The sequence below is a fragment of the Ptychodera flava genome, chromosome 22 (assembly GCF_041260155.1).
Source record: "Ptychodera flava strain L36383 chromosome 22, AS_Pfla_20210202, whole genome shotgun sequence".
In the NCBI taxonomy this organism is placed as follows: domain Eukaryota; kingdom Metazoa; phylum Hemichordata; class Enteropneusta; family Ptychoderidae; genus Ptychodera; species Ptychodera flava.
This window is the reverse complement of record NC_091949.1, coordinates 35251560-35278824: the sequence shown is the minus strand read 5'-3', so window position 1 is coordinate 35278824 and position 27265 is coordinate 35251560. Positions and strand designations below refer to the sequence as shown.

The 27265-nt window shown below is 38.3% G+C and overlaps 1 protein-coding gene across 2 annotated transcripts in view; it reads right to left on the bottom strand.

Moving 5' to 3' along the window:
• The window catches only part of LOC139123287 (suppressor of tumorigenicity 14 protein-like), a 32354-nt gene extending 8704 nt beyond the window's left edge, over positions 1 to 23650 (bottom strand). Inside the window, exons 1-13 of one of the 2 annotated variants that reach the window (XM_070689431.1) lie at positions 23543 to 23650; positions 23117 to 23295; positions 11720 to 12029; positions 10770 to 10975; positions 9222 to 9462; positions 7151 to 7293; positions 6530 to 6767; positions 5920 to 6056; positions 5199 to 5430; positions 4772 to 4885; positions 4255 to 4382; positions 3415 to 3643; positions 358 to 480 (exon numbers count right to left, since the gene is read on the bottom strand). In XM_070689431.1, the coding sequence (XP_070545532.1) occupies positions 358 to 480; positions 3415 to 3643; positions 4255 to 4382; positions 4772 to 4885; positions 5199 to 5430; positions 5920 to 6056; positions 6530 to 6767; positions 7151 to 7293; positions 9222 to 9462; positions 10770 to 10975; positions 11720 to 12029; positions 23117 to 23191 (2176 nt within the window). In that variant the 5' untranslated portion in view covers positions 23192 to 23295; positions 23543 to 23650. The other variant, XM_070689430.1, reaches the window with a different exon arrangement.
• Positions 23651 to 27265: the final 3615 nt, after the last annotated feature.

The window sequence follows — 27265 nt, the reverse complement described above, 5'->3', positions numbered from 1 at the left end:
TTTACTTCTACAGTCGCCGATACTGTGACAATATTATTTATTGAACATAAAATTAAGCAGAATTTAAAGGCACGATAGCTGCGAATGAGTAATGAAACGATCTCAAAATATCCTACTTTCCAAAAGTTTTCTTATGAAAAAGCTGAAAAAGTGAGTAACGCTGTCAAAATGACATTTGGTACTTTGGTCTTTTTGAACAATATATATAAATATATAAGTTCTGCTAGTTTTGGAACCAGAAATGTGAAAAGTTTGATTTAATGGTGACGAGGTCTTCAAATTATTGCTGACCACGATGATGGTTATTTTTTATTTCAAAGGTAGAAAGGAACAGAGAACAGTCAATAATTTCATCACCTGGACAACCTGTTTCGTCGTCTCCGTCGCCGCAATCGTCATTGCCGTCACAGAGTAACGCTTCGTCGATGCAAAATGCCGACTGTCCGTTCAAACAGCGAAATTGGTTTGACGCACAGACAACTGTAACGACAAAATATAATATGACAGTGAAGTCTTTGACCTTTCACACAATGCCATGCTCTGAAATTTTGATAAAAAGTGATGCATCTTATACATGAAAACAGAAAATCTTTAAGATTAGAGGAAGATATACCGGGGTTATACACGCCATGGATATTGACTAGAAAAAGACGGGATTTCATATATTCATGATTCTGCATGAGAGAAAATGCCGAGAGAGTTTGACCGGTTGACCTCGCTGTTAATTTTATGCAGGAAATTACAATAACAATGCTTGGTCGAATGACGCAGTGCCTTGAGGGTGGGATCACCAGTGGTATATGGGGAGGAGTACCTTCCCGATGGTGATAAGTGGTGCAGATTACCGTCGCCTAGGTGACTGGCGTATACGCGTGCCAAAAGACATCTATGGTTGATTTCCTGTTGACCAGTCGGATGGCAGAGTTGCAAATACCTAGACTGAACCATTTGGTTTTTTGTGGGTGTCGGTGGTACTTTGACAATATAAGTAAAAATGCACATATATTGAGTTTATTGTCTTGTTTATGAGCGGCCAGTATTTCCAACAGCATAAATTATGTGCATTTGCCCTTGAAGGAATAAATAATTTTCGAATAAAACATCGCGAATGTAACTACATTCCTTAAGCTCGACGTACACTTAAGTGCCCCAAAGAACCATGAAATCGCCCGACTTTCGATTGAAGAGATGAGTTTTGCCAAACCGCGTATACAGAAAAAGTGGCAGATGACTTTATTTTTAGAATCATAGACAGTATAGCGAGATGTAAAAAATGTGAAACAGGCTCCCCACCTAACTATCCTAAATGTTTTTGTGTCGAGTTTGTGTTTGATTCGTTTCGAAAATGTGTTCCTACATTCTTATCCGATTGTTTGTGTTAATGAAATGTTTGTTTCGCTTTGGATATTTGTAGAGAAGTTTGGATTAGTGTGTACGGTAATGTTTTGTTTGTGTGGGGAAAGCTTATGGCGAGACGCAGCCGGACCTATGTTGTTACAAAAGTTGATAGAGTCGCCCTTTGACGCTTGCGTTTCGAAACCGAGTGTGGTTTGTCATCAGTCGCAGTGTTGATTCTTTCCTTAGTTTGTGTTTGTGAAAATTTATTTTAATGCATTTTAGTGGTCTTGCTTTCCGATTAGCGAGGCAAGTATATTAATTTTGGTCACGTTGTGAGTCCGTTTGGTGGTTCGGTTTGTTTGTTCTATATTTCTTTACTTCGGTAAATTTTGTTTTGACTGGTGTGTTTTAGATTTTTGCGGAGGTTTGTGAATTTTTAGGCAATAAGTACCACTGCGGGGTACGGATTTTATGTTTATTGGATCAAGATACTTACAAGTATCCTGGTTGATGTGCTTGTTCTCGTACATTTTAATTAATAGTTCATTTACTTTGTTTACTGTTTGTTCTGGCTTGTTGTGTATAATACTGAGTGTTACGTAATTGCCTTACGCATTCGAGTACGTAATCGTTTGTGTTGACAATAACGAAAAACCGACCCTTGTCGAAGGGTTATTTTCCCAAAATTTGTCCAATGTTTGCAAGCTGGTTTATCGCGATTCTTTTGGCACGCGACATGTTTTGTTTCCTTGTTTGAAAGGGTATCTCTAGAAGTGCGAGTTTAGCAGCTTCAGATAGCTTTCAAGTTTTTGTTTTTTTGTTGTTCGTGGAGTCCAATTTGACTTTTCTTTGAATTGGTGTTGTTGCGATTGTTTGTGTCTCACGATGTAGCGTAGTCACATTATACGACTTTATTCGTTGAAATCCTGAGGTGGTTTTATTCTGTTTGGTTTTGTTGGTGTCCGAATGAATTTTAAGGCTTTTGCCTAGTACTATTTTTCGGAGTTTCATAGTTTGAGCGATGATAAGTTGTTGTTGAATTTCATGTTGTTGTCGGCTTTTCTTTGGAAATAGCTGATTTATTTCCACGGCCATGTTTTCTGTTACGTTACTGTGATTGTTTATTTTGTATTTAATGTTGTGTTTCAGTTGTTTGTTATGTGTACGATTTTTGTTATTTCTTTTAAGTGTTTGTGTGTTCTATGTCATCTTATCGTATTTTTTGGTAGTTTTGGAGTCCCTTTTTGGGTATTTGGTGGCCCTGAAAAGGGCCGCTTGGTATGGGTTTTTGTTAGCGCTTGGCGCGTTTGTTTTGGCGATAAGCCTAGCTTTTTATGCTTCTTTTCGCCGATTCGATGTGCTTGGTGAGTAGAAGTTTGCCGCCTTCTTGTCACTGTGTGTGCTTACATGGACAGTATGCAGTCTGCATAGCCCTTGAATGTGGTCTCGATTTTGATCAAACTTACAATTTAGGAGTATATATCAAAACTGATAAATGATTTATGTGATTACTGTAGCTATAGATAGGCTACATTCAGGACGGGCAGCGACGGGCAGTAATTAGTAGGCAAAACAGGTGGTTTTCACCGTGGGCAGAACTCGGTGCAATGATACTGAACATTAATAGTAAGCCTGTCACCTGAAGGTAATGCTGTAGGTGAAACAAGGACACACGATGGTACAAACAACACCACAAGTGAAACGTACACACAGAAATACACGCGTTCCTACGTTGTGCCCACCCGGGCCACGCGATTAAAATATGACTGATACTGCTGGATAGTGTTAATTGGGTCGGTAAACAGTCAATTAATAGTTTAATTGACTACCTGGGTGATTGGCAGGTCGTGTCCAACGACGCATATGCAAAGCAGGCCAAAAGACAAAAGCCCCCAAAGTTATTGACAGCTGGCCAGGGGTCACCATGAATACGTAATGAAGCTTCACTACGCAGAAACTGCGTAGTCAAGCCCTTCTTAACCGGTCAAACTCTCTCGGCATTTTCCGGCATGTGTATGGACTATGCCTACAAGATGTCATTCACATTTGTCTGAAAATTGATACAGCCTCCATTACCTTGTGAATAGTACGTGGCTGAAAATCCTGTCAGGCCAATACTGCTGTCAGTCACCATGGAAACTGTGAGCGTGTTTCCTGATGACGTAATGGGATCTGGTAACATGCTGCCACATAATGTGCCTATCGAAGGGTACGACGCCGACGCACCATCGTAAACGCCGACGTAATCATACACACAGCTCGGATGCGATTCGATGTGGAACACACTGAACTCCAGATAAACGACCTGCAGGGTATAGGCACACTTCGATTACTGATCATTCAATCACGATTCTCGCATTATTTTGAACTGTTACAGGAAAATATAGTTGTCATACAAGAAGGGGCCAGTTTTGTGAATTGAGGAAAGAAAAATGCTCTTTACTTTCTTTGCATTGTATTTACAATCCCGCCATAGAAGTTGTGCTTATCGCGCCTCGGGGACAGACAGTCGTACTCTCAAAGTTTTACCATTCTCTTCTGATCTACCACCTGTGGAGGTTCGTTTTAAAGTTCTCGGAGAAAGAAAAACTTTCACCGTCTTAGTTTATCGAAAATACAAAATTCAATCGCCCATAGAGTCAACACAGGTGTGGCGGCCATTTTGAATTTCAAATATCGCAAAAAATTGGGTTATTTGTTTCGCTAGTTCCAAACTTTGCACGGTGACCCCCGATTTTTATTGTTGATTTTGAAAAAGAATGATTGAAAGTTCCATTCAGGAACGACAGTTTGAGCAAAAGTTTAAGTTTTTCACTTTCGAGGCGCATGCTACTTTAAGGAGTTTTGATTCATGACACGTTCGTATAAACCAGAGCTCAATCCGCTCATCATTGCAGTCGGTTTGCAGACACCTACCTTGGACGCATCAACGGTTATGTGCCATTCGCAGTCCAAGTTATTACCGTAAGACGAAGACCCATCATAGCTTGGGCTGGTGAAGCTGTCTGTGGCCGATGTTAACACTTGCGCACTGGCACACACATCTGATGAGCGAAAAAGTGATTTTGAATCAACAAAATCAATGCAATCTATTATTATTCACACACACTGCTCCCCTCTCTGCAAACATTTTTGCAATCTAATTGAAAGAACTGATGATGGCGCAGGAGAAAGAGAAAGAGACAGACAGACAGACAGACAGACAGAAAGAGCCAGAGAGAGATAGAAAGAGAGACAGAGACTTTATGATCAAAATTATAGATCTACGCAATATCTATTCCTGCATTAGTTGAAATTCGATTACGCATTAGAAAATATACAGGTCGGGCGGGAGCTTATATATTTTAGGCGAATGGGGCCTATTATAGCATCGAATTCGCAAAGTCATACAAGAATTTTAGAAATAGATGTGTAACAATAATTAATTACTTACCAATACAATCACTTTCGTCACTGTTATCACCACAGTCATCTATGGAGTTACATCTTAAACTTATATCTATACACACACTAGTGTCGCATTCGAACTCGCCGAAAGAACATTTAACTGCAACATAGATTTTTTTAAAAAATATTTTTGTTAAAAAAGTAAAATAGAATGAGCCATGTCAAAAGTTCAATCTCGATAAATTATCAAGGATAGGAAAAAGATTTAATTGTGTTTATTTCAAATTGATATGAATATTTTCTATCAATAGATAGGAACAATGTAAAGTTTCAAAATCATGGATATGGGGAGGTGAGGATGTACTAAGCGGTATTGATCGCTGACTCCTTTGATATAGGTGAATAGGTACAGTGTGGTGCTAGCTGCGGCTTCGAAAGAAAAATTATTGACCACCTGTTGAGGGCGCACTCACCTGTTGACGCATATGTCGCTTGAAAGCCGGCACCCTGTATGGAAGAGTCAGACTCAAATATGACCAGCAATGAGTTGCTTGATGACGTAATCGCTTCTGGTGTCACAGTTCCGCAAAATGTCCCGAGCAATGTCGATGCCGTCGTACTGCCATCGTAGAGTCGGACGTAGTCATAGGGACAAGAACTGCCACTGCTTTCGATGTCAATGTTCGTGAAGTCGAACTGTATAACCTTTAACCGGACAAAGTTATGAAGAAACGGTAATCTTCAAATATGACATGTACTTGACAATGGCTGTTTTCGAACGAATACTATAATTTGTTTTTTTGTAGAAATTGCAAAACAAGATGACATTAGAAATCAAATACCTTACAAGCATTGAAAATATTACACTTGACTTTTACTTTATTTATTTATTCAAATACTTATTCTAGCTATCATACGACATGTGTAAGTCCAATCATTGGATGAAGTATCAAATTCTCTTCAATAAGGGATGAAGTGCCTTTCTCAAGGACACAATACCATAATCTTTAGCTTACGTTCCTGCAATCACGAGACCGTACCCTACCTGCTCTACTAGGATACCCACATGACTTGGGGGTATCGAATATTTGTTGTTGTTACCTATCCTCATAATTCGGTTGTTCTTTGTTTGCCAGGCCGTTGGAGGGACCTTATTTTAATGAATCGAAATACAATTATGCATTCTTTACAAACCTGCCCCTCTGTCACTTCAATTAGCCACTCACAGTAGGCGTAGTTGTCGTATAAGTTGGCACCGTTGTAGTTCATACTGGAGATTGAACCGCTATTACTCGTCTGGTATCTGTCGTCCCCGCAGCCAGAATCCACATCTGTTGAAAGCAAAACCCTACCGTTAATTACAGAACATGATATCCGATACAGAGAAATAGATTTGGGCGGAGACAGAAAAAGACTAGTAAAATACAGGAAAAGGGGGACGGACAAGCCTCGGACAAGAAAGTGTTCAGGTGTCAGAGCGAAGTGTGTGACTCTGTGATGGAAAAGTCGTTGACATGACGATGTTCGCGTTTAGTCACAAGTCTCTAGCACCGTAAAGGTATCTTTCAGTGTATACACAGGTGCAGAGGGAGGTCTGGAATGAATTTTTCAGGCATATGCATGCCAACGTATTTGCATAAAATCTTTCAGTCACTCAAGCTTGACAAGTTTCATGGGCTTGCATCGCGTTTATCTTATATAAGCTTAGGATATTCAGAAATGATCAGACTCGTTTGGGAGATATGAAAGACGGGGAAAATGAAATATCACAATTTCTGACCCATTTTAATGTGACAAAATTTACCTGATTGCCCCACAGCCTCGTAAGTGATTTGAAAGCCAGTCTCTGTCCGAACGCTATCTGATTTGAATATTACAGATGCCACATTGGTTGAGGATGTTACGGCTGACGGAAGAGTGTGTCCGCAGTAAGAACCGATGATGTCGTGAGTGCTGTCCGAACCATCGTAAATCGTGAGAACATCGTAACTACACGAAATGCTATATTCGATGGACATATGTTGGAATTCAAACTTGATGAACTAGAAGAGAAATTTTCCGTTAAGTGAACTACATATGGTTGGTTTGAATCGTGGTTATTAAGACAGTGGCTGTGTCCACGGAAAAGTAGGTAGGGCCATATGACTGAAATGAAATCGCCCCAGTAAGGGTCAACAGAATCCTTAGGTTGAGTTGCCTTTTCATAAATCATATTATGACAACAAATATTTTGCTATTTGCGATTACACATCAATAAAAAGAACGAAAGGTCGGAAATAGCATGGACATAATTGTCCTTCGAAAGAGAAACGATCGGTTTTAATTTATATTGTTTTAAATCAATGCATCAAAATGAGTTTTCATGCAATGAATAATGAATAGTACCGCCACAGCAAGCTAATGTAGTTATGAAGAGCGCCCTCACCTGTCCTGCTGAAACTTCAACTTGCCACTGACAAAAGAGGTTATCGTCGTAGTGAGTGGTTCCATCGAAGTTGACGCTCGAGAAAGTACCCGACACACCTGTCAAATAACTCTCCCCTCCGCATCCTGAATCTTGCCCAATATCTTCGTAGGAATAATTCAAGACAAAACAAAATAAAATAAAAAATAGACACCGATGGGATAAATCGCTGATGCGATTCACTTACAATGCACAATAAATAGGTGCATTTCCGATGCGGCAAATTTGATTTGGTACCCATTAATTTTATGCTTATTTAACTCATGATAGAAATTCGGAAAAGAGCTTACATGAAGATTGCGTATTTTGACCATATGCGAGGCAAACATGAGTGCAGGGGCGTTGGTACGAATACTAGTAGGATCAAAAGCTATTTCACGATTCTGTCGTCGGTTGTTCACCTAAGGGACTGGTCAGTTTCTTCGGCCTGGGGGGCCGGTGGATTATTTTTTGCCGACGTCAAAAAGTGACTGACCCCGTATTCCGAATTTTGAAAACAGGGTGACCCCCCCCTATTCCAAATTTCGAAAACAGGGCGACAACGGTAAAACAAAAGGTGGATATAAATTGTATATATATTTATTTATTTATTTATTTATATATTTTATATTTTATATATATTTATTTTCAACAGTCATTCTGTGTTTTAATGAAATTGTTGACATGTCAGTTGTAAGATAGGAATTTCAAAGAGACAATTTTGAATACAGTACATTTAGAATGAGCTGTGAATGTATTTCACACTTTCAATGCTTAACCAGATGTCCTGAACTGTTGTACAGAAATGGATGTCAATCATTGATACCAGAGAGGAAAAAGCAGTAAATCCAAAACTTTGATGGGTGTTAAGACTTGCCAGCCATCCTATTAAATCTCCTGAGAAGCCATAGAGAGCTATTTTAGCCAAATCTGATGTGTGCAGTGTCTGAGAGGATCCTATCTTGTAATATTGAAAATATAAAAGCAAAGCTAATAATGACGAAAACTGCCTTTTTAACTGTTGTTTTAGTCATAAAAAGCATCGTTTTACAGATAACCTGAGACACAAAGGAAAATAGTTGCATCAATGAGAACGAAAGAGATCTTGTCATTTTTCTATCTCGAAAATAAGTCACTGTATCAAATATATATAGTGTGAAATGTTTGTGCATGTTGCTTTGTCATACTGAATTCTCATAGAGACTACAGAAAAGTATCAGGACTTTGTCAAGCTTTACATATGAACTGCAGATTTCATAATGGTACACTTTCACTTAGCAAACATCAAGATATCTCTGACATATATCTCTGATTTATTAAAGTATGGCGCGCGAAGGGCGCGCCAAAAACTATGAAACATCCTGATATCTCTAATATATATGTCTTGCATATAAAAGTCATGCACCGGAAGGGCGTGCTGAAAAATGTCTGATATATTAAAGTAATGCGCTTGAAGAGCACACTGAAAAATATTGAACATACGGATATCTCTGATATATGTGTGCCTGATATGTTAAAGTCGGGCGTGCTGAAAAATATCTCTGATTATTAAAGTTACGCGCCCGAAGGGCGCGCCGAAAAATGCAACTGAATGATGAAATTTGTGGCTGACGCGATGCATTTTAGGCCATGATGAGCCTGTGTCAATATTCAAAAACACACTGGGCATTTCAAAAACATGGTGACCCCCCCCCCACCAAAGTCAAAAACAGAGTAACCCCCCATGACTCCACCGCCCCCCCCCCAGGCCGAAGAAACTGACCAGTCCCTAATGGTAAATATCCTGAATAATTGATTTTCATTAGGGCAGAGAGTATTAACATGTAGACTGGAAGATCCGTCGCTCGAGGGCGCTCTCTAGGCTCCCTGACAGGGAGCGTTCTGAAGTGGCGGATCTTTCAGTCTAATTAATATGTACATTGTCCGAATGTGCAAATCACAATCAAAGTAGAGTATTCATTTGCCTAGAGATGCTAATTCTGTAGTAGCGTTTGCAAGTAATTTTTTACTTTAAACGAGCAGTTTTTACTCGGAAAACAGAGAATTAGTTTACCTTGCGGATCGAGAACTTCGTATCTCGCTGAAAAGCCCGCGTATGCTGTCGAGCTGTCCGTTGTGAAGTAGATGTACATGTAATTCCCAGTGGATGCTACTGGCGGCGGGACGGTAAAACCACAATACTCGGCTAGGATATCGGCTGCCGCGCTTCGTCCGTCAAACACAACCACCGCGTCGTATTCACAGTAGGTTAATCCGGGCTCCACTTCGAATGCGGCGAAAGTCAGCGATATTACCTAATGTAATCGAGCAATGTTTTGAAGTAGGCCAAGGTAAAATTTGGAATAATCGCACGTGACATGCCACGCTTGCGAAATTCATTTTCTATCGGTGTATTCATATTGCAAGATCAAACCATTCTTTGATAGTGCTTGACATCTCAAAGTAACCGTGATGTAGCGAATTCTAAATCGTAATTTATCAAGATATTGAAAAAATTCCTTCTTAAAACGTACAAACAATTATGTTCTTTCTTACTTGTTTTGAAATTCTGCGTTTTCAACCTTTCATGTTACAACATGTTCACATTCGCATGAACTCCAACAATTAATAGCTTGTAAACACCGTCTTTCTGGTACAGTGTGCTAAGTTATCAAACATTTAGTTGCCTCTTTATTTCTGGTATATCACATAGAAAAGTCGACAGAATGATCTAGAAATAATATTAGCCAAACGCCGGTGAGCTATTGCAGGTGCCGTTACCTGATGTGCTGCGGAAAGCCAATTCGATACCTTAAAGGCGGAGCCTCCCTTTAAAAGGACGCCAAGGTATGGCGGCGTTCATTGTGTAAGTGGACATCAAACAGGCAACAAGCGAGCACACGCTCCAGAAAATGCCACTTTTTAGTTTTCCCCGGTCGCAAAAACACAGACAGACTGCCAAGCGGTCAGCGTGAAGTTGCTGCCGATCGAACTTTGTGGTTATATTCAAAGTCTAACGCGACTGGAAGACAATTTTTTAGGAAATTCAAGTGTTTGTGGTAGGGAATCAATGACCGTTGGCGATTTGAACCGACCGTCAATCAAAAGCTTGCATAAACTCTGTTTGCAGGATTAGCAAAATGTGACAAAAGGTTGAGACCAGTTTGTGTAATTAATGTTATAGAAATCAAACATCATACTGGCCATGTGTTTGACTGGGAGGAGAACTCCACTAATGCGAGAACCTGGGATTGAAAAGTGCGGCTTTAAGTGGTTTTCAATGTCGACATACAATGTCACTTATGGCACATAAAAGTATTAACGCAAAGACTGACAAACAGACACACAGCTAGAAAAAGTAGCCACGCCTAAAATCCTACAGTAAGTTACCGAACGTGTTGCTTACATCGGTTAGACATAACAACGCTGGTCCCTTTTCGAACAATTTTGCAGATCAACACTATTCTATGAGATCCCATTTTTATTAACTATGCAAGATTTCAATCTGAGAAGCCGTAAAAATAGTGTAAACGTTCAGAAATAAGCTTATCAGCAAATGTTTATTTACGTCTATGTGTCATTAAAACAATATCGATCGAATTGTTGCTTATTGTAGTCTTACCTTATCACTTGGAGCCTCAATTACCCAGAAACACACAATATTGTGTTCATACAACGTAAAACCGTTGTAGTTCTTTGAAGTAAAAGTACTGGACGAATCTGTTAGGTAGCTTTGACCACATGCGCTATTGTCCGGAGTTAATGTCGTTGTGGTTGTGGATGAGGAGAAATCTCGAAGTGAGTCGTTTCCAGAATTTGAGGCAGAAACTGAAAATGGATTATCAAAATACAGAAATATATTGTGATCAGAATTTGATTTGATGAGAGTGAACAACGAGCCAATCGCAATATTTGAAATCACATGGATGTCAGAACAATATGCATGAATGGAAATGTTTTAGATCTCACTTTGATCTTGGGGAGCGCAAAGGTTATTTTTGAACGTTTTTAACACATGTAATGTATTGAAAGAGCTTATGTGACATGTCGGATTCGACGCGTTCAACAAACACAAACTTAAACTACCTTCTTCTAGATCATTGCACAAGAAGTTAACGAACAACAAAATCTTCATTGACGAAGTAAATTTCCTTATTAGCATTCTTCAAAGGGTAGGCCGTTATATTCCTCTTGAACAAAAGCAATATTAATCATAGATTGCCCAATATAGTCGTATATACTGAGGGCGCCTTTCAGCAATGATACGCCTCAAACTTCCCAAGTCTAAGGTTTGTTTTTTGAATAAAAAAGTAAAAGGACATTTCAAACTGCTCTCCAATATAAAAAGTGAATTTACCAAATCGTCAACTGATGTTATATCGATTCCTAGGGAAGGAATTCTCCTGACCTTTGCATCAGCGGTATTTAATGACATGGTCATGTGTACGCTCAGACATTCTTCCTTCATTGACCTCGACAAATATTTTCGAACGATCTTGCTCCTTTCAAGTAAGGTCTTTGCAGTAAAGAGAGTACTGACGATGGTAGAAGTGCATTCCACTATTGTCTTACCTCCCACTGCTACGCCAACCGCCACAGCAACAACTATGACAACAACCACCGCCACGACAATGGCTATCTTTGCTCCAGTACTCAGGCCGGCGGATTTGACCGTAACCGGTGGCACATTCGGTGCGTCATTACCCGTTCCTGTCGGCACAGCGTCAGCCGGTGTGGCACCACCATATGGTGGTGGTGGTGGGGGAGGGTAGGAACCTGGAGGGGGCGGAGGGCCCTGTGGGATATGTTGAGGAGGGGGATAGAATACCGGTTGATATGGTTGCATCGAGTAGAACTGTTGGCCGTATGGATGTGCATATTGCTAGAAATAAAAGATAATACATGCCGTGTTAAAAGATGTCATATATCAATTTTTGTAAACGACATAGCTCTCTTTGCGATATTTTGAAAACAAATATCAGGATTTTTTTATAAGTCATATGTGTAAATTAATCAGCATAAGTTAAAGTACAAGCAATTTTAAAGTTTAGTGAAACTGTTGTACTGCAAAAGTCAAACTCATCCTCCACGGATAGACCAACATACATACATACATACATACATACATACATACATACATACATACATACATACATACATACATACATACATACATACATACATACACACATATACATACTTACGTACAGACAGACAAACGTACAGACAGACAAACGTACAGACAGTCAGATAGTCGGACTCTCTAAAACAATTCCTCCACAAAGGACATAAATCTGAGAAATTCAAACATTTTCCGGCTGTTAATTGAATCAAGTTGGCTTAATCAAATTTACATAACAGGCAGTCTTACACAAATAACGCTCTCATTTATTTCGCTTTCCTGCCATTACGCTTACTACTTTGCTGACGGCTACGAGCGCTACAGACTAAGGTACGCCTTAATAGTTTATGCTAGACTCATTAAGTCACTACTAGTCGTTCTCGAAGACTTTCAGTCAATATAATCTTGAGAAAGCCTACAAAGTACAAGGTTTTCGGCAAAATTCTATCAGTTTTGCGGGAACGGATGACTGTAACTTAATGTTGAATATCACTGTAACTTAATGTTGAATATTACGAAACTATCTATGTTTTGTGAGTTCACTATTTTCTTTCATCCGACTAGTTGGATATAGATTTAGACGGATACTGGACCAAATTTATTTTGAGTATGTAAAATTATATTGATGCCAAATTACAAGGCATCCTGTCTGCACGGTATCATGCATCAATACTATGCACGGGAATTGCGTACGTATACTGAGAGTAGTATCTATGGTCCGTGATATAGTGGATGCCGTTGGCATGACGATGCGGTAAAGGGTCACCGTGTCATAGTTAATGTCTTTGTCGAAGCTATTTTGGTGCAATAAAACCTAACAGTATAGAGCAACTCGACCGCAGACTTGTAGTGTCTGCCCTTTGTGCTCTCTTTATCAGCGTCTATCGAATTCGATTCTTGTCTTTCATTTGTCAACATCCATTACTGTATATGCACTTACATGGCTGCGTGTCATTTGTGTGTGTGTGTGTGTGTGTGTCCCTTATCATATCGATATCGTTCCTTGCAAAACATAATGTCCTCATAATTTACTTTATTATCGTGTATCTTTAAAAAGGGCTGACAAATGAGGTACAGAATTTTGCTTAACATTGTGAGTTGAAAATGTTTGAAAGTGATGACAAAACACAAAATATTATAGAAATAACGGGCGACGCGCTGACCATTAACGTTTATTTGTGGGCAAGGGCGAGAGGAAAGCCAACAATTAACGGGCGAGGCTTGCCGAGCCCGTTAATTTGGCTTTCCTCGAGCCCGCGCCCACAAATAAACGTTAATGGTCAGAGCGGAGTCTGTTATTTCCATTATATTATCAGCGAACCCAAGAAAACCGTCAAAATTTCCGAAAATTTCAGGAGCGAACGACAACTGGGCCCTAGAAACTGAGCAATACGCGACGCACTGTCACGCGCGCTGTAAAAAATTGGCAAATCCGGAAATGTTTTCAAAAAAAGTATCACAACTTGACCTACAAGTGCTCCATTTTATTTTTAGAGTGATTATGATTTATTGTTGAGCTGTAAAGTTACGATACTTTGAGTTGTTAATCTTATTATTCATATTCACGGGCATGTAAACGAACCATTACTGTGTATTTGTGGTCAGTCACGTGGTTCAGCTCGACCAATCAAAATGCGACGGGCAAGGCATGGTAATATAATATTCTTTTTTCATCTGGTGTTAGCATCTTTACCGCATTAGTCTAACATGCAATAGTCATGACATGTTTCCATGGAGATAAGTAAACAAGTACTGGTCTGCTATAGAATGTGGGTCATTCAAGAAATGCATATGCCGTGTGAACACTCTGATTATTCTAGTGATTTTGGAATTCTCTTTCACATAGCAAAGGTCGTCACGACTCAGGTTGCAGAAACCTTTCCCCGCGCGTGCGCGAAAGCAATGCCAGACTTCCAAAATCAGTTATTGATACACACGAGAACAAGGAGTTTGAAAAAAAAATCGATATAAGGTCGGCTATGGACGTCAATAGTTAGTCACGCCTCATTTATCAAGAAGGCTCTATAGAAATCGGTCTATTCAGTCGAACAGGCTATATCGGTACTCTTATTGCGCAATGAGACTATCTTTTTACGATCGTTTTCCTTCTTGATTTACTACTTGTTTATCGTTGCACGGATATGCCTACAGTTTTAACTTTTAGTGATTTATTTTGAAATATATATCCACGGCATGACTCATTTCAGCACAGTTCATTGTCAACAAACATTAATATTCGACGCTATAGCGGAGAGGATAATACCGGCAGTAATTCATGTTGAAAATACAAAACAAAGCTTGTCTACCGAGCTGCAACATCTCACCCGTTGTGGGTCTGTTCAGGCGTGTTGGTAGTATGCTTTTCATGACGAAATTGCCCGAAACATAACACCATGGCAACAGAGGAATTGGAATAGAGTATAGAGTACTAATCTGAATAGTTATCGTTACACTTCTAAATGCATGACATGATTCAGTATTACATCTTTATGTATTGCATTGAATTTTAATCTTGGTATTATATCGTCGTCACGAAAGTGAACACCAATACATCGTGCTGTCGTCACAGTGAATAAATGGAAAGCAATATCACTTCAACAATTTGAACCTCTTAGTATTTGCCCCACTCATTTCAAAACACATAATAGCATTAAATAATTATAGGACAGACATTCAATTGCCCGGAATAGTTACTGATACTGATAGGAGGGAAATACGGTGTTGCTAGAGCCCTATTGATTTTATATTATAATTAATGATTCTCTTCTTTGAAATTCATAGAAGCATATGCATTCTTATAAGAGATATTGATGCGTAAACGGCATACCTTATTTTCATAGTCGCATCACGTTCGAGACTAATGTCAGCCCGTCTCCATGACAATACGGTGAAAGACACCTACGTTGTATTTAGTAGACGGTATAAATATTGGAGACGGTATAGTGTATTGTGATAAAATTTGATAGACTAAATGTATGAAAATTAATCCCAGTGATAAAAGCTATTTCTGAATTGGGTTAAAAGCGGCGCGGTGGGAAATTAAAGCTGAACTCAGAATGAAATGGCATATAGTAAGGGCCACAAGGGACATTTTGAAAAAGCAGGGTTGTCTACTCAACGAAAAGGGCAGACGAGCTTGTATCAGTACAAAGGGTCACGTTTTGAAAAAAGCAGGCATCGAATCACGTTGCCATGGTATCAAATCGACTCAAATAGATAGTTGAATCAAAATGAGCAGTAATAAGACATGTTGGCATTGCGTCGACTAGTCACGTGATTTCATGGTTTATGTCTGGCAAAGGATTATTGTAGCAACAAAACTGAAAATTGCTTGCCATATAACGCTGTGAAATTTTATGGCGCCCTCTGTTGCAGTTATTAAGTAGTGAGTTCACAATAATTATATCCATTTTACTGAGTTGTTGTGATTCGTATATTGGACTCGTATAAAATACACAGAAAATAGTACAGACACTGGAAGCTAGTGCGCAAGCGAGTAAAGCGAGTAAATAAATAAACTTATGTGTAAGAATGTAGATATGCCCGTTTATAGTATCATCAACAAATCGCAAGACCTGTAATTCCATCAGATTCTCACCGCATGATGATTGTCATCTTCGAACTGAGCATTTTACCGAACATATACTAAGTATGCGAGGTGACTTGTCGCAAGTCGTTTAGCGTTGTATACAGGTCATTTCCTAATAGGCACACGGAAATGTCGTGTAGATTATTATCACAGTAGCGGTCGCAAAGAGATAAGCCAACGCCGCGACGGAAGGCGATTTGCTAACCAACAATACATCATCTTATATTGACTGCGTTTAATCAGAATGTGACTCCGATGACAAATGGGAGTGATTATTTTTCCTACGGCGTTAGGCTGAGAAATAGAATTACAAAGATGAAATTCATAATTTAGATGTCCGACAACGAATAAGCATACAGGGTACAATAATAGTCATTTTTGAGACAAAATATTAGATTCAAAATGAACAAAATCAAGGGCAACATACGAGATATACTTAATATGTTGTTATTTGTTGCTATGGTTTCCAGGGACATAGTAAATCAGACAGGAGTGTATGCTTGTCTGACACTGATAAGAATACGTGTACATCGTAAAATGTCATTATGAATTTTCCATACGTCTACTATGTACAAATACAGTGCACCTATTATAACAACATTTTAAAATTTAAAATTGAATTTTTCACAAGGATCCTTGAATTAACTTTTTATTACTGATAATTTGACACTCATTTCACTACAAATACCGTAATCATTAACGCATGGATTTCGAAAGTATGTTTGTCTGCAGGAAACAAAAACATTGTCTTTCAAGAAGAAGGAAAGCCCTTGAATTATCAAAATTTCTGAACGGTTTTTCACTGATAACGTGAAACTCGGTGTTATTTCCATTACAATTATTGAAATCATAAACACGCTTTTGTTGGAAAACGACACTGACTCTTTATCACGGAGAATTTTTATTAATATCGCAAGATTCGTTTTCTTCATATTCACCCTACATTGCTATGACTGTAGTGTTGGCCGAATTGATTATCACTTTAACAGAATAATATTGAATCGATCAAGCAGAGCGACTATATATTCCGTGGAAGTGCCAATGGTAAAACACACTAACACGATTGTAACTAATTTGGGATAATTGGATAGTGAAGTAATGTCGGTTTCATCCGCAAATGTCAGCTCATCTGCTTTTATTTTTAAGTTATACACTTGTTTTTATGTGTAATTTTGTAATATTGTTACATTCAGCCATAGGAAACCTACATTTTTGAGAAATTTGAAAAATATGAAGATCAAAATCATCCCAAATTAGTTTCTATCGTGTTTATATTTTTATTGATGTATCTTTGGCCACTCTTTTCATGCCATCGGTAATCATGGAATCCCCGTCGACACGCGACTTCACGAGCAGCGTACAGGTATTGAAGTAATGTTGTGTGTGCCCTTGGCAAGGCTGATTGAATATAGCTTTATGAAGTTTTGAATTATTTTTTTTGTTCAAAACTATGATCCCCAACCCCCATTTCGTGAATCTTATCTGAACTTGTTCACAGGTATAGCCTCTTTAATTACGGAAAATATAGTATGAGCAAGCATAGTAGTCGCTAAGCCTACAGCTATGAGCGATTCATCAACAAGCCGGGCCATAGCGTCTCAAACCCTTTTCAAATTAAAATGACCTTCCAAATAGTTTGTTAGCATTGGCTTGGAAATAAAAGACACGCACTGTAAGTGGAAATAAAACCATTTAGGACGAATTCAAAAAGTCTTTTAACATTATTCTAGAACGTATTCACCGGTAAAAATTCCGGGTGTTTTGTTTCCTTCTATCGCTCAAGACTTCGAGAAAGCTTTGTGTCGATCGCTGATCGAGATTTCTGTCTGTTTAGTTCCTGGTCATACGTAAGTAAGAAAAGGGGAAATCATCGTCGGAACAGCGCCTTTGAGAGTCTCTTGTTTGCTAGCAATGTATTTCGTGCACGATATCTAGATGCACCCCATATAGCTGCAACATTTAAATTATACGATGTAGATTATGACAGACATGATTTAACTTTCATCAATCACCATCGTCCCATGTGACCTTTAAGCGCAGTTCCGACGACTGCATCCCTTAAACAAATATAAATTTACTTTATTTTGCCGAATACTCTTTAATTAATTCAGGGATAAAACATTAGATCTTGACAGTGATGGTCAAAAATAAAAAAAAGATCCGTGGAGCGAGATCACCAACTCCGTTCGTAAGAATGTGTGATACACCGATTATATTTTGTGTTTGGCAATCCATTGTAAAGACGAGAGAATGTCATTAAATTGTGTCAATGGCTAACAAAACTACCCCTTCCAATCATTTTGCACTTATCATTGGCTCGCCATATTACCGAAACTCCAGAAATATCACTCTACAAGCTGTGAGTCTCAGAGAAGCGGTAAATGACAGTTTAGTGAGAAACGAGAAACTCAATTCTGATGAAAATAATTATTCATCTGCCATTTTTATAGACAATCGCAACCTGTAGTGTCGTTAATATAAATACAGTTTTACGTTGGCCTTCATTTGATCAGGGCCACACCTCTCAACCTGGCCGCGACGCAAAATATTCCCGGTTTCATGACAAAATGGCAGAGTGTGCCAGTTTACATGTAAGTCTTCTGGCAATAGGAATAGCCATTTCTGAGATAAGCAAGTAAAATATGTTATTCACAGGTCAGTACCGATAACTGATAAATTCTGAACGGATACAAATAAAAGGACATCAAATGAATATTGAAAGCGATATCATCATAAATATCATCATTAATTTTCCAAAAGTCTACGTTCAAATTCTGTGTAGTACCTAAAGGTGACATTTAAACACATAAAATTGAATTTTGTATGATTGATCCCTAATTAACCATTTAGTACTGATACCATGAAATTCATATAATTACCACTAGTGTAATCAATAACCGTAAAATGCCATCGCGTCTGATGCATGTAGTCTTTTCAAATTGAAATGACCTCTTCCAGGTAGTTTGTTCGGCTTCGTCGTTTGGGCGGAAAGAGAACTCTCTGTTTTAGTGTCTTTACACACAGCTTAAGACATTTTCTTCCCAAGAGTTTCTTATTTCCTGCAACTCCCAAGACACTGAAAACGCTTTGTGTCGACCGTCGATCGAGATTTCTGTCTCATTGTTTTGCTAAGGGATGACTCGTCACACTTTAAGTGTTGTGGTCAAAATGAAAACACCCGCGAAGCGAAAATTACTTGATATATTTGTCAGCCTTGTGATTACAGTGTACAATGACATTCAACATAAATGAGAAAGTGGGGAATTCTGGAAGCGTTATATTAGACCAAGCCCTGCTTATTCTTCAAATATTTTAAATTATTGATAGCTGGGAAGGTAGTAAGCCCCTTTGACCTTTGACCTTCCCATCCAAAGTCTAATGGTGCGTCCCTAAGACAATTTGTGCAATTCACACGCAGCACAATCACGAGTACAGTGCCGTGTCTAAAGCCTCCTCTTTGTCAAACCCGGATGTCCGCTATTTACAATACCGTCAAAGCCCGGTCCTTGAGAAATAAAGAAAGTCACTCTTTATATTCTGGTCGTAAAATTACTCACACCACCCGCTTTCTCTACGATGGGAGAATAATGTGAGATACTTTGCCCCTCATGAAATTATTGTCAGACCCCGCTCATATAGTTTGGGTTTCGCTCATGGGTTTCGCTCATTTAATTTTGCTGTGACATTAAACGTTAAAGTTTGATCAAAAAGGAAAAGCAGTGTAAAATGACGTTTTAACGATAGATTTGCTTGACTTATTGGTAGGTGTACCCGTTCTGCAATATATTTTTATCCTTTTCCTCTAATAATGTAATTTTGACACTGATGACTCAGCAAAAACTGAATGAACGAAACTCAAAATATATGAGCGGGAGTTCGTTGGTAAATTTAGCCAAACTTTGCTAAAATTGCATTTTTTGTCTAGGATGGTCCTACTTAAATTTGTAAATCACAATTGTCTCATGGACCTGGTAATATATTACCTTGAATGGAAATGATTATTGGACCAGTTTAATGTCATATTAGTATATTGAAAGTTTCATAATTAAGCTCAGTTGCCCTAACCAAATTAATGTGCAAGCAACAAGCTTGTCAAAATTGTTTAAACGATATTTCCATATTAACGTATCGGAATATTAAACGCCAGCTTGCCATCTTGGCCATTCTTGTACCATTTCTTGAAGTTTTCATACACGTGAGGATGGGAGATATTCGGAAGGACAGCCAAACAGACAGGTGAGGGTCGTCCACAGAGACAAACAGGAACATTAATATTGATTCAGATAGAGACGGAGGAACTAGCAGACAGAAATGGAGCCGGAAATATTGCGGACAAAACTTACGGGAATCGATATGACGAGGATCAAAGAAAACTAGGGTTCAGATACAGAGAAGCCATTTTGAAATTTTCAAAATATGTATGGGTGTTCATGCTAGAGATGGTATAGGTTTATGACTATGAACAAATGTGTAGAGACGATTTATACAATCATGTTCTTGTCTGAAGTTGCAAACATCAAAATAATTTTACTAAGCTTATTGTCTGCAGAAAAGTGCAGCCCGTTAAAATTGCGACAGCGTAAAAAATCTAATTACAGCCGTGAACAAATCAATACTCGTTAAACTCGAGCAGGACGCGAATATTTCACCGCATTCGCTGAAACAGCCCCCTTATAACAATGGTGACTTTGTGTTAATGAAGTAATTTCCCCTTTCCGACAGTATTTATGTTTCTCAGTGAGTGTGAAGTATTTGCAAAAATGGCGGATGTTGAAATGCTCCAACTGGGCGTCGATAGGTTGCTAACTAAACCGTTGGGTCTGAGCCACTCTTACCTATAAAGTTTATGAGTTGATGCACAAAAGATACGCGACTGCAATCAGAATGACCAAATTTATGTCATGGATTAAGGACGTCGTAATTCACAATTTTGCTTTCTGAATAACTAAAGTTGCAAATTAAAACGAGGACTATCATTCCATACGAAGAATTTATGAGACACGCCTGATAACTCACCATCGCCCGATTCGAAGTATCGTATTTTATTCCAGGCAGACGTATATCAAATTTTAAGGTCGTTATTACTTGCAGTGTTCACTTCGAAGTGTAAAATAATCACAAAAGGAGTGTAACAATGGATCAAAATTGTTAGTGAAGCAATGTTACTTTTATATTGCTAGACTGTGTGTCCACGAAGAAGATTTCAGTCAAGAAAATATTACACAGGGCTAAGTGTATGACAAAACGATTGAAAAGCGAGCACGGTGCGTGTTCGCGTATACACTGTTCGTACTGCGCACTAGATTATCGGTATTTAAAGCCAATGAAAAACTCCGATTCACGACCGTGACAATTGTTACCATAGCAATCTATTGTAACGCAGAGATTGAGTCTCGCTCTGTTTGAACTGAACAATAGTTAATTTTGTAGCGTAGGTCATATGTAAGTGATGTATGACCAGTCTTGGAGGAATGTAGGCTAGATGCCAACGTATTCGGACTTTGTACAACTTGATTTATCGTATTCGGTAAAAATGTGTCTTGACTTTAGAATACTTGGGCTACCAAGCTCCTTATCTTCCTGCAAACTGACGCCCGGAAATCGATAACAGATGAAGCTGACTATTGCCTGTGTTCTGTCGAACGACACGGAACATACGAGACGTTTCAATTCTCCATACAAAATACGGGCCACTTCCACTTTTCGTTTCAGTCATATCGATTATTAATCCTATCAGTAGAGATACCGTCAACTTTCCAAAATATTAAACCGTGGATCCATTTCGAAATGTGTAGATAAATGGGAAACTCAATCAGGCCTACTAGTTGTATAAAATTAGTATATCCTTGGAATTCATTTCGAAATATTTTTTTCTGATTGCATATTTGATTATTGACATAATTACTTTATTAGATTACCACAGAGAGGTTTATTCTTATCATATCAACTTGTATCAAGTCACAAACATATTAATGGGTGGTCAAATGCGTCCCTGAAGAGTCGGAAAAACTTCTAAGACATGAAATGAAATATGGACATCAAGCTTCTTGTCAAGTTAAAGCCGACCGTCGACTTCGAGGTGCGGTAGCTTGCACCATGCGTATAAGGCCTGTGGGATTCATGCAGCGGATACGAATGGAATTAAGTATACTGGGAGAGGATTGGGTGAGAATTTAGGTGTGATACACAGAAGCAGTAGCTACAACAATGTACTTCGACAAAACGTTATGGAAGAAATAATACAAGGTTGATAAAGCACCCTTGGCTGTATCTGGTCATGTGTTTTCAAATATACATGTAATTGCTTTGTTAGTAACGTTTATGCTGTAATTGAACACTAGTATCTGCGTTGAAATTCCTAACATTTCGCTTGCCAAAGCAAGCTTTATGTGGGTGATGTCAGTAGCCGTTGTCTTCGTCGTCGTCGTCGTCGTCGTCGTTGTTGTTGTTGTTGTTGTTGTTGTTGTTGACGACTGAAAGTCAGTCCGAACTAGAATTCACTGGTCCACACTACTATCACATATCGTACATAGTGTGATTATTGAAAGTGCTATCACAGCTCGCTTCTAAGACAAAGGGTTCGGTTCAAATTGGCGAACAAGGCGGCTTCAGTAATCATACAGATATGGATTTTTTGCACAATTTAAATACCGAAAGTAATATGAATTATAAAATTAAACGCGTGCCAGTTCATTGCTTTTACAGAACAGTTCAAGTCGACCAGCTTTTGGAGTCACGAATTTATTACATGCAATACCTCCATAGCAGCTGCAGTTCGCTATCTGGTGTCCTCAGATGAACTTAAATTAAATATCAGTCTGTCGCTGAGCTACGTCTATTAAACGTCAATGTTTGGGCTATTGGTAGAACTGTAATTTGTTGAAAACACGTCAACTTTCATCTCATTACGGGTAAATAGTGTTTTTAATAGAACAAATAAACATTGTCGAATGAATTGTCTGGTTGGCGAATGGTTACGCCGCGGAACTGTTTGCGCACGTACGCTAGAAAACAATGACGTACAAATCAAAATATTTTGACTGACAGTAATAATAATCAGGGAATAATAAAGTTTAGTTTATATATGTGTGTTTACAATATGTCCGAAATCCTCTTTACTTCAGAGAATATGCAAGGCATGAGTACAGACCTTCACATTCGGAATAGCTATAGTCGTGGGTCCGTTGATCTGTGCTCCACATTCAGTGCCAAGCTAAACACAATTTATTCAACGGGGAAAAGAAGGTTCACTTCTTACCTGATTTTCCCCCTGTGGCATGCCATAGTTTGGGTTGTAAGATGGATTATCCTGCGAAGGATACACCTGCGTCATTGTAGAACGTACTAAATCCGCCGCGGCCTCGGAGGTATGGATTTTGTCGTTACGTGAGCCCGTCCGCCATGTTCATGTAGTGTAATCGTGTACGTGTGCCCGTTCTGCCAAGACAAACAACGATGTGTCAAACACGGAACAAAATGGAGCAAAAATGTGCCTCAGTGGAAAGTGGCATCGTGTTGTAGTGACCTCAATACGTCACGAGGTTCATCTTGCTATTATTCGAGCAGGTGACGACTTATTCCCCCTCAAAAATACTCCGGCGCCGCTTACTGCTGACACTCTCAGTGTAGAGATCTGATTTTTAACAACGATTCGAGCACGCAGAAGATAGTGCCTATTGAATACCTTGGTTGAATACCTAGTAAACAGCTACACTTTATTCATTTACATATGGAAAGAACCAAAATCGCGTCACGACACTCTCTCAATGTAGCGACAGGCCATTATCGCAAGTCATTGCAGTTTCGAGGTCACGACTGAATGACGTCACTTTAAAACATAAAGGTGGAAGTTAATCGAATTGACTATGATTTATTACCGGGATCTCATAGATTAAAGATACCCAGATTGCATAGGGTTTTTCCTCCTCGTTCATAGCGATTGTAGTGTACTAGTAATTTCCAGGGAGGATGCGGTTGGTTCTCTATCTATCTGTATCTATGAACACGATGAAATGTTTTATTCTGTATGTAATGCAATACTGTGTCAGGTACGTTTTATGGATGGCAGTCACGCGACACGTCACAACCAATCGCTATCGTTTTGACGCTCGTGCTAATAAAATTCCAATCGAGAGGAACTATGAGACGCCAACGCTGCAGCGCTTTTTATGCGGATGTATTGTCCTCCTTGCAATCGAATTCAGTATTTACAGTGGAAAGTTGTAACAACCGATAACGTAGTAACTAACCGATAAAGTATGAAACACGATCATGAAGTAAAAATTTACCGATATCGTAGAAACGGACCGATAACGTAGTAATTTTTCCTCACCGATAACGTATGAACAAATTTATCGATGACGTATCAAATCAACTGATAAAGTATTGGATCAATTGATTCATTGGAGAAAACTTACGGGGATAGATATATCCTCGATCGATCGATCAATCGATCCATTGATCAATCCATAGAGCGACCGATTGATCGATCGATCCATTGATCTATCAATTGTCGATCTTTCTATCGAGTGAATATTTGAATGCATTATAAATTGATCGATTGATAGAACAATGTATATAAATATATATATATATATATATATATATATATATATATATATATATATATATATATATATAGTCAAAGGTAGTTAAACAGTTTAAATTCACTCAAATGGAAATAAATACAGCAATGATGTAAAGTAACGTCATGCAAGTGCAAGCAATAGATCATTATGGGTTCTCTATGGTTGTGTCATATGAATGATGAAGATATGACATCAGCAGGATTAGTTTATAACAATTAATATACAGCAAAGAAATAACATCATCAAAATCTCCTAGGTGTTCATCAGTTATTTACCAAGGCGACCGTTTCGGGGATTTGAAAACAATACAGTCAACTGCCTTGGCTCCTCTAGCAGTACTGATCAGGTACCACCACCCCTTAAGTTATTCTGAGTCTGATGTTATATATGATGTCTTTCGGTGTTGCATTGGATTTTTCAAACAGTTGAGGATATATATATATATATATTATATATATATATATATATATATATATATATATATATATATATATATATATATATATTATAATAACACAAAATTACTTCAAGTACAAAGTAATGATGTAATGATATCTGTTACTTAAAGGTAGAGGAATCGATCCCAGGGATCGAGTTTTTTATAGTCTGTAAGAGGATTATCAACGTGTCACAGCCTTTTGTTTTCCTGGCAAGAAAATCTGACGCCTGAACCATGCTTATATATATACATATATATATATATATATATATATATATATATATATATATATATATATATATATATATATATATATATATATATATATATATATATATATATATATATATATCTTTCAACTATGAGATGTTTTATATCAGACTTTAGTATATATATATATTTATATATATGTTTATTTATATATATATATATATATATATATAATATATATATATATATAAGTAGTAAAGAAAAGGTGGGCAACTGTGATTAATAAGAATTTTACACCCATTTTATTCATTTATCTACATGAAGCGAAGGAAAAATTAACCATCCATGTAACTAAAGTATGACCCTGACCTATATATGAACTCACGCACGCGCAGCAGTGCATTGTCCTGAACTAAGCGGGGAAATTCCCTGCTGAGCATGTTTATACACGTTCCGAAGGTGTACGGGAAATTCCGTGTGAGTCATCACCATCAAACTAGCCTATATAAAGGACCCCCGTTTTCAGTCAGTTGTGGAGTCTAGCTGATGTTGAACACGAAGTTCCTATCGGTGCGAACTTGTTCACCCGATAGATAAAATTTTAGTAATTTCCTCTGAACTTAAAATATGACGAAAGACCATTACTTCAAACAAAATGAGTCGTTTCAGATGAATGGTACTGATATCTAAAGTGTTCACTCTTTTATCTTTACGTACAAATGTAGTTCCTAAGTCGTTCTCTATTCTATTCCCACCAACAAAACATTCAATACTCATTTCCCCTCCCCGATCTTTATCAATACTTATGATAATATCACAAGTTGTTCTGTTATCTGTTTTCATAGCATAATATCCAACCAAATCGTCAAATTCATCTCCAGTAGCTAACTTTACACATCTAATGAGAACTGTACCATGTTGAAGTATTTTCATATTATCAGTCATCTGTTGATTTACAGTCTGTAAAGTGAGAACAGCTGCCTCATCACCGACACTTTTAAGACCCAGTTTCTTTAAAGTTGTGTCCCAAAATAATCTAACTGGAACTCCGCTAGCTGTATACGAGCAATAATTCTCCCCCTCGTTATCCACCTTCTTAGTGTATTATCTGCCTTCATTATTGTATTAAGAGGACTAATTTTAAGGTGAATCGGTATACCAAGAAGTGCAATGTATGGATTTGTAGGAGTAAGCCAACTGCGAAAATCTAACAATTATATTTGTTTACATTGCTATCAAAATAAATCACATTCGGAGTTCCTGGTGGTTCAGCAACACCTCCTGCAATTTCACTATCCAATATATCTAAGATGTTACGCGGCACATTATAAGGCATGAATTTCTGACTAGCCGAATCCCATGTCAGAGCAAAAGGAGTAGAATCATTCGAAGCCTTTGTGGCGTCAATTACAGTTTCATCAATGTCTTTAAGTTCGGAAAATTCTACAGCATGTTCGTGGGGTGGCGCCGCGGTATTGGCTAAAACGAAATATTTTTCGCGGTCTTTATAATGAAGGACGTAATCCTTATTATGATTAGCAGCCATCTTAGTATTATTGTTAACTTTAACATCACTCAGATCTTCAAGCTCAAGATTTTGCATACGAATTGTACCTAGACCGAAGCCACTTGGATCAGACATACTCCGTAGGGACCTATATACAGTGAAAATTAAAATAATACCTTGTAATATACAATACACAGTCATGGCTTCAGCTATAGGAATGACAGTTCTCGGTGCTGTATTAAATGCAACGGCATTCACAGGAGGAAATATTATCGGACAAAAGCTTTCTGGGAATGGTGAGGCTCTTATTGAAGAGAAAGTCCGACATGATAAAGCATTAGAAAGTTTGAACATGATCGCAACGTCTGGTCAGAAAAAAGATTACTACAGGCTGACTGGGAAAGAGAAAAATCAAGCAAAGGACGCACATGCTGCGGCAGAATTAAGAGATACAGATGCAGAAATCCTGGAAGAAGCAGAAGCGGTGCAAAGCAACTCTACGTCAGGCAAAGAAGTTCAATTCTCAGATTATTATCAGCCCAGCCCTGAGCAAAAGAAATATGAGATGATCTATATTGCTGGAGGATTGGTCGTGGGATGGTTTATCTTCCGATAGGGTTACACCGGCCCCGCTCGGGACTACAATAATTCAATACAAAAGCT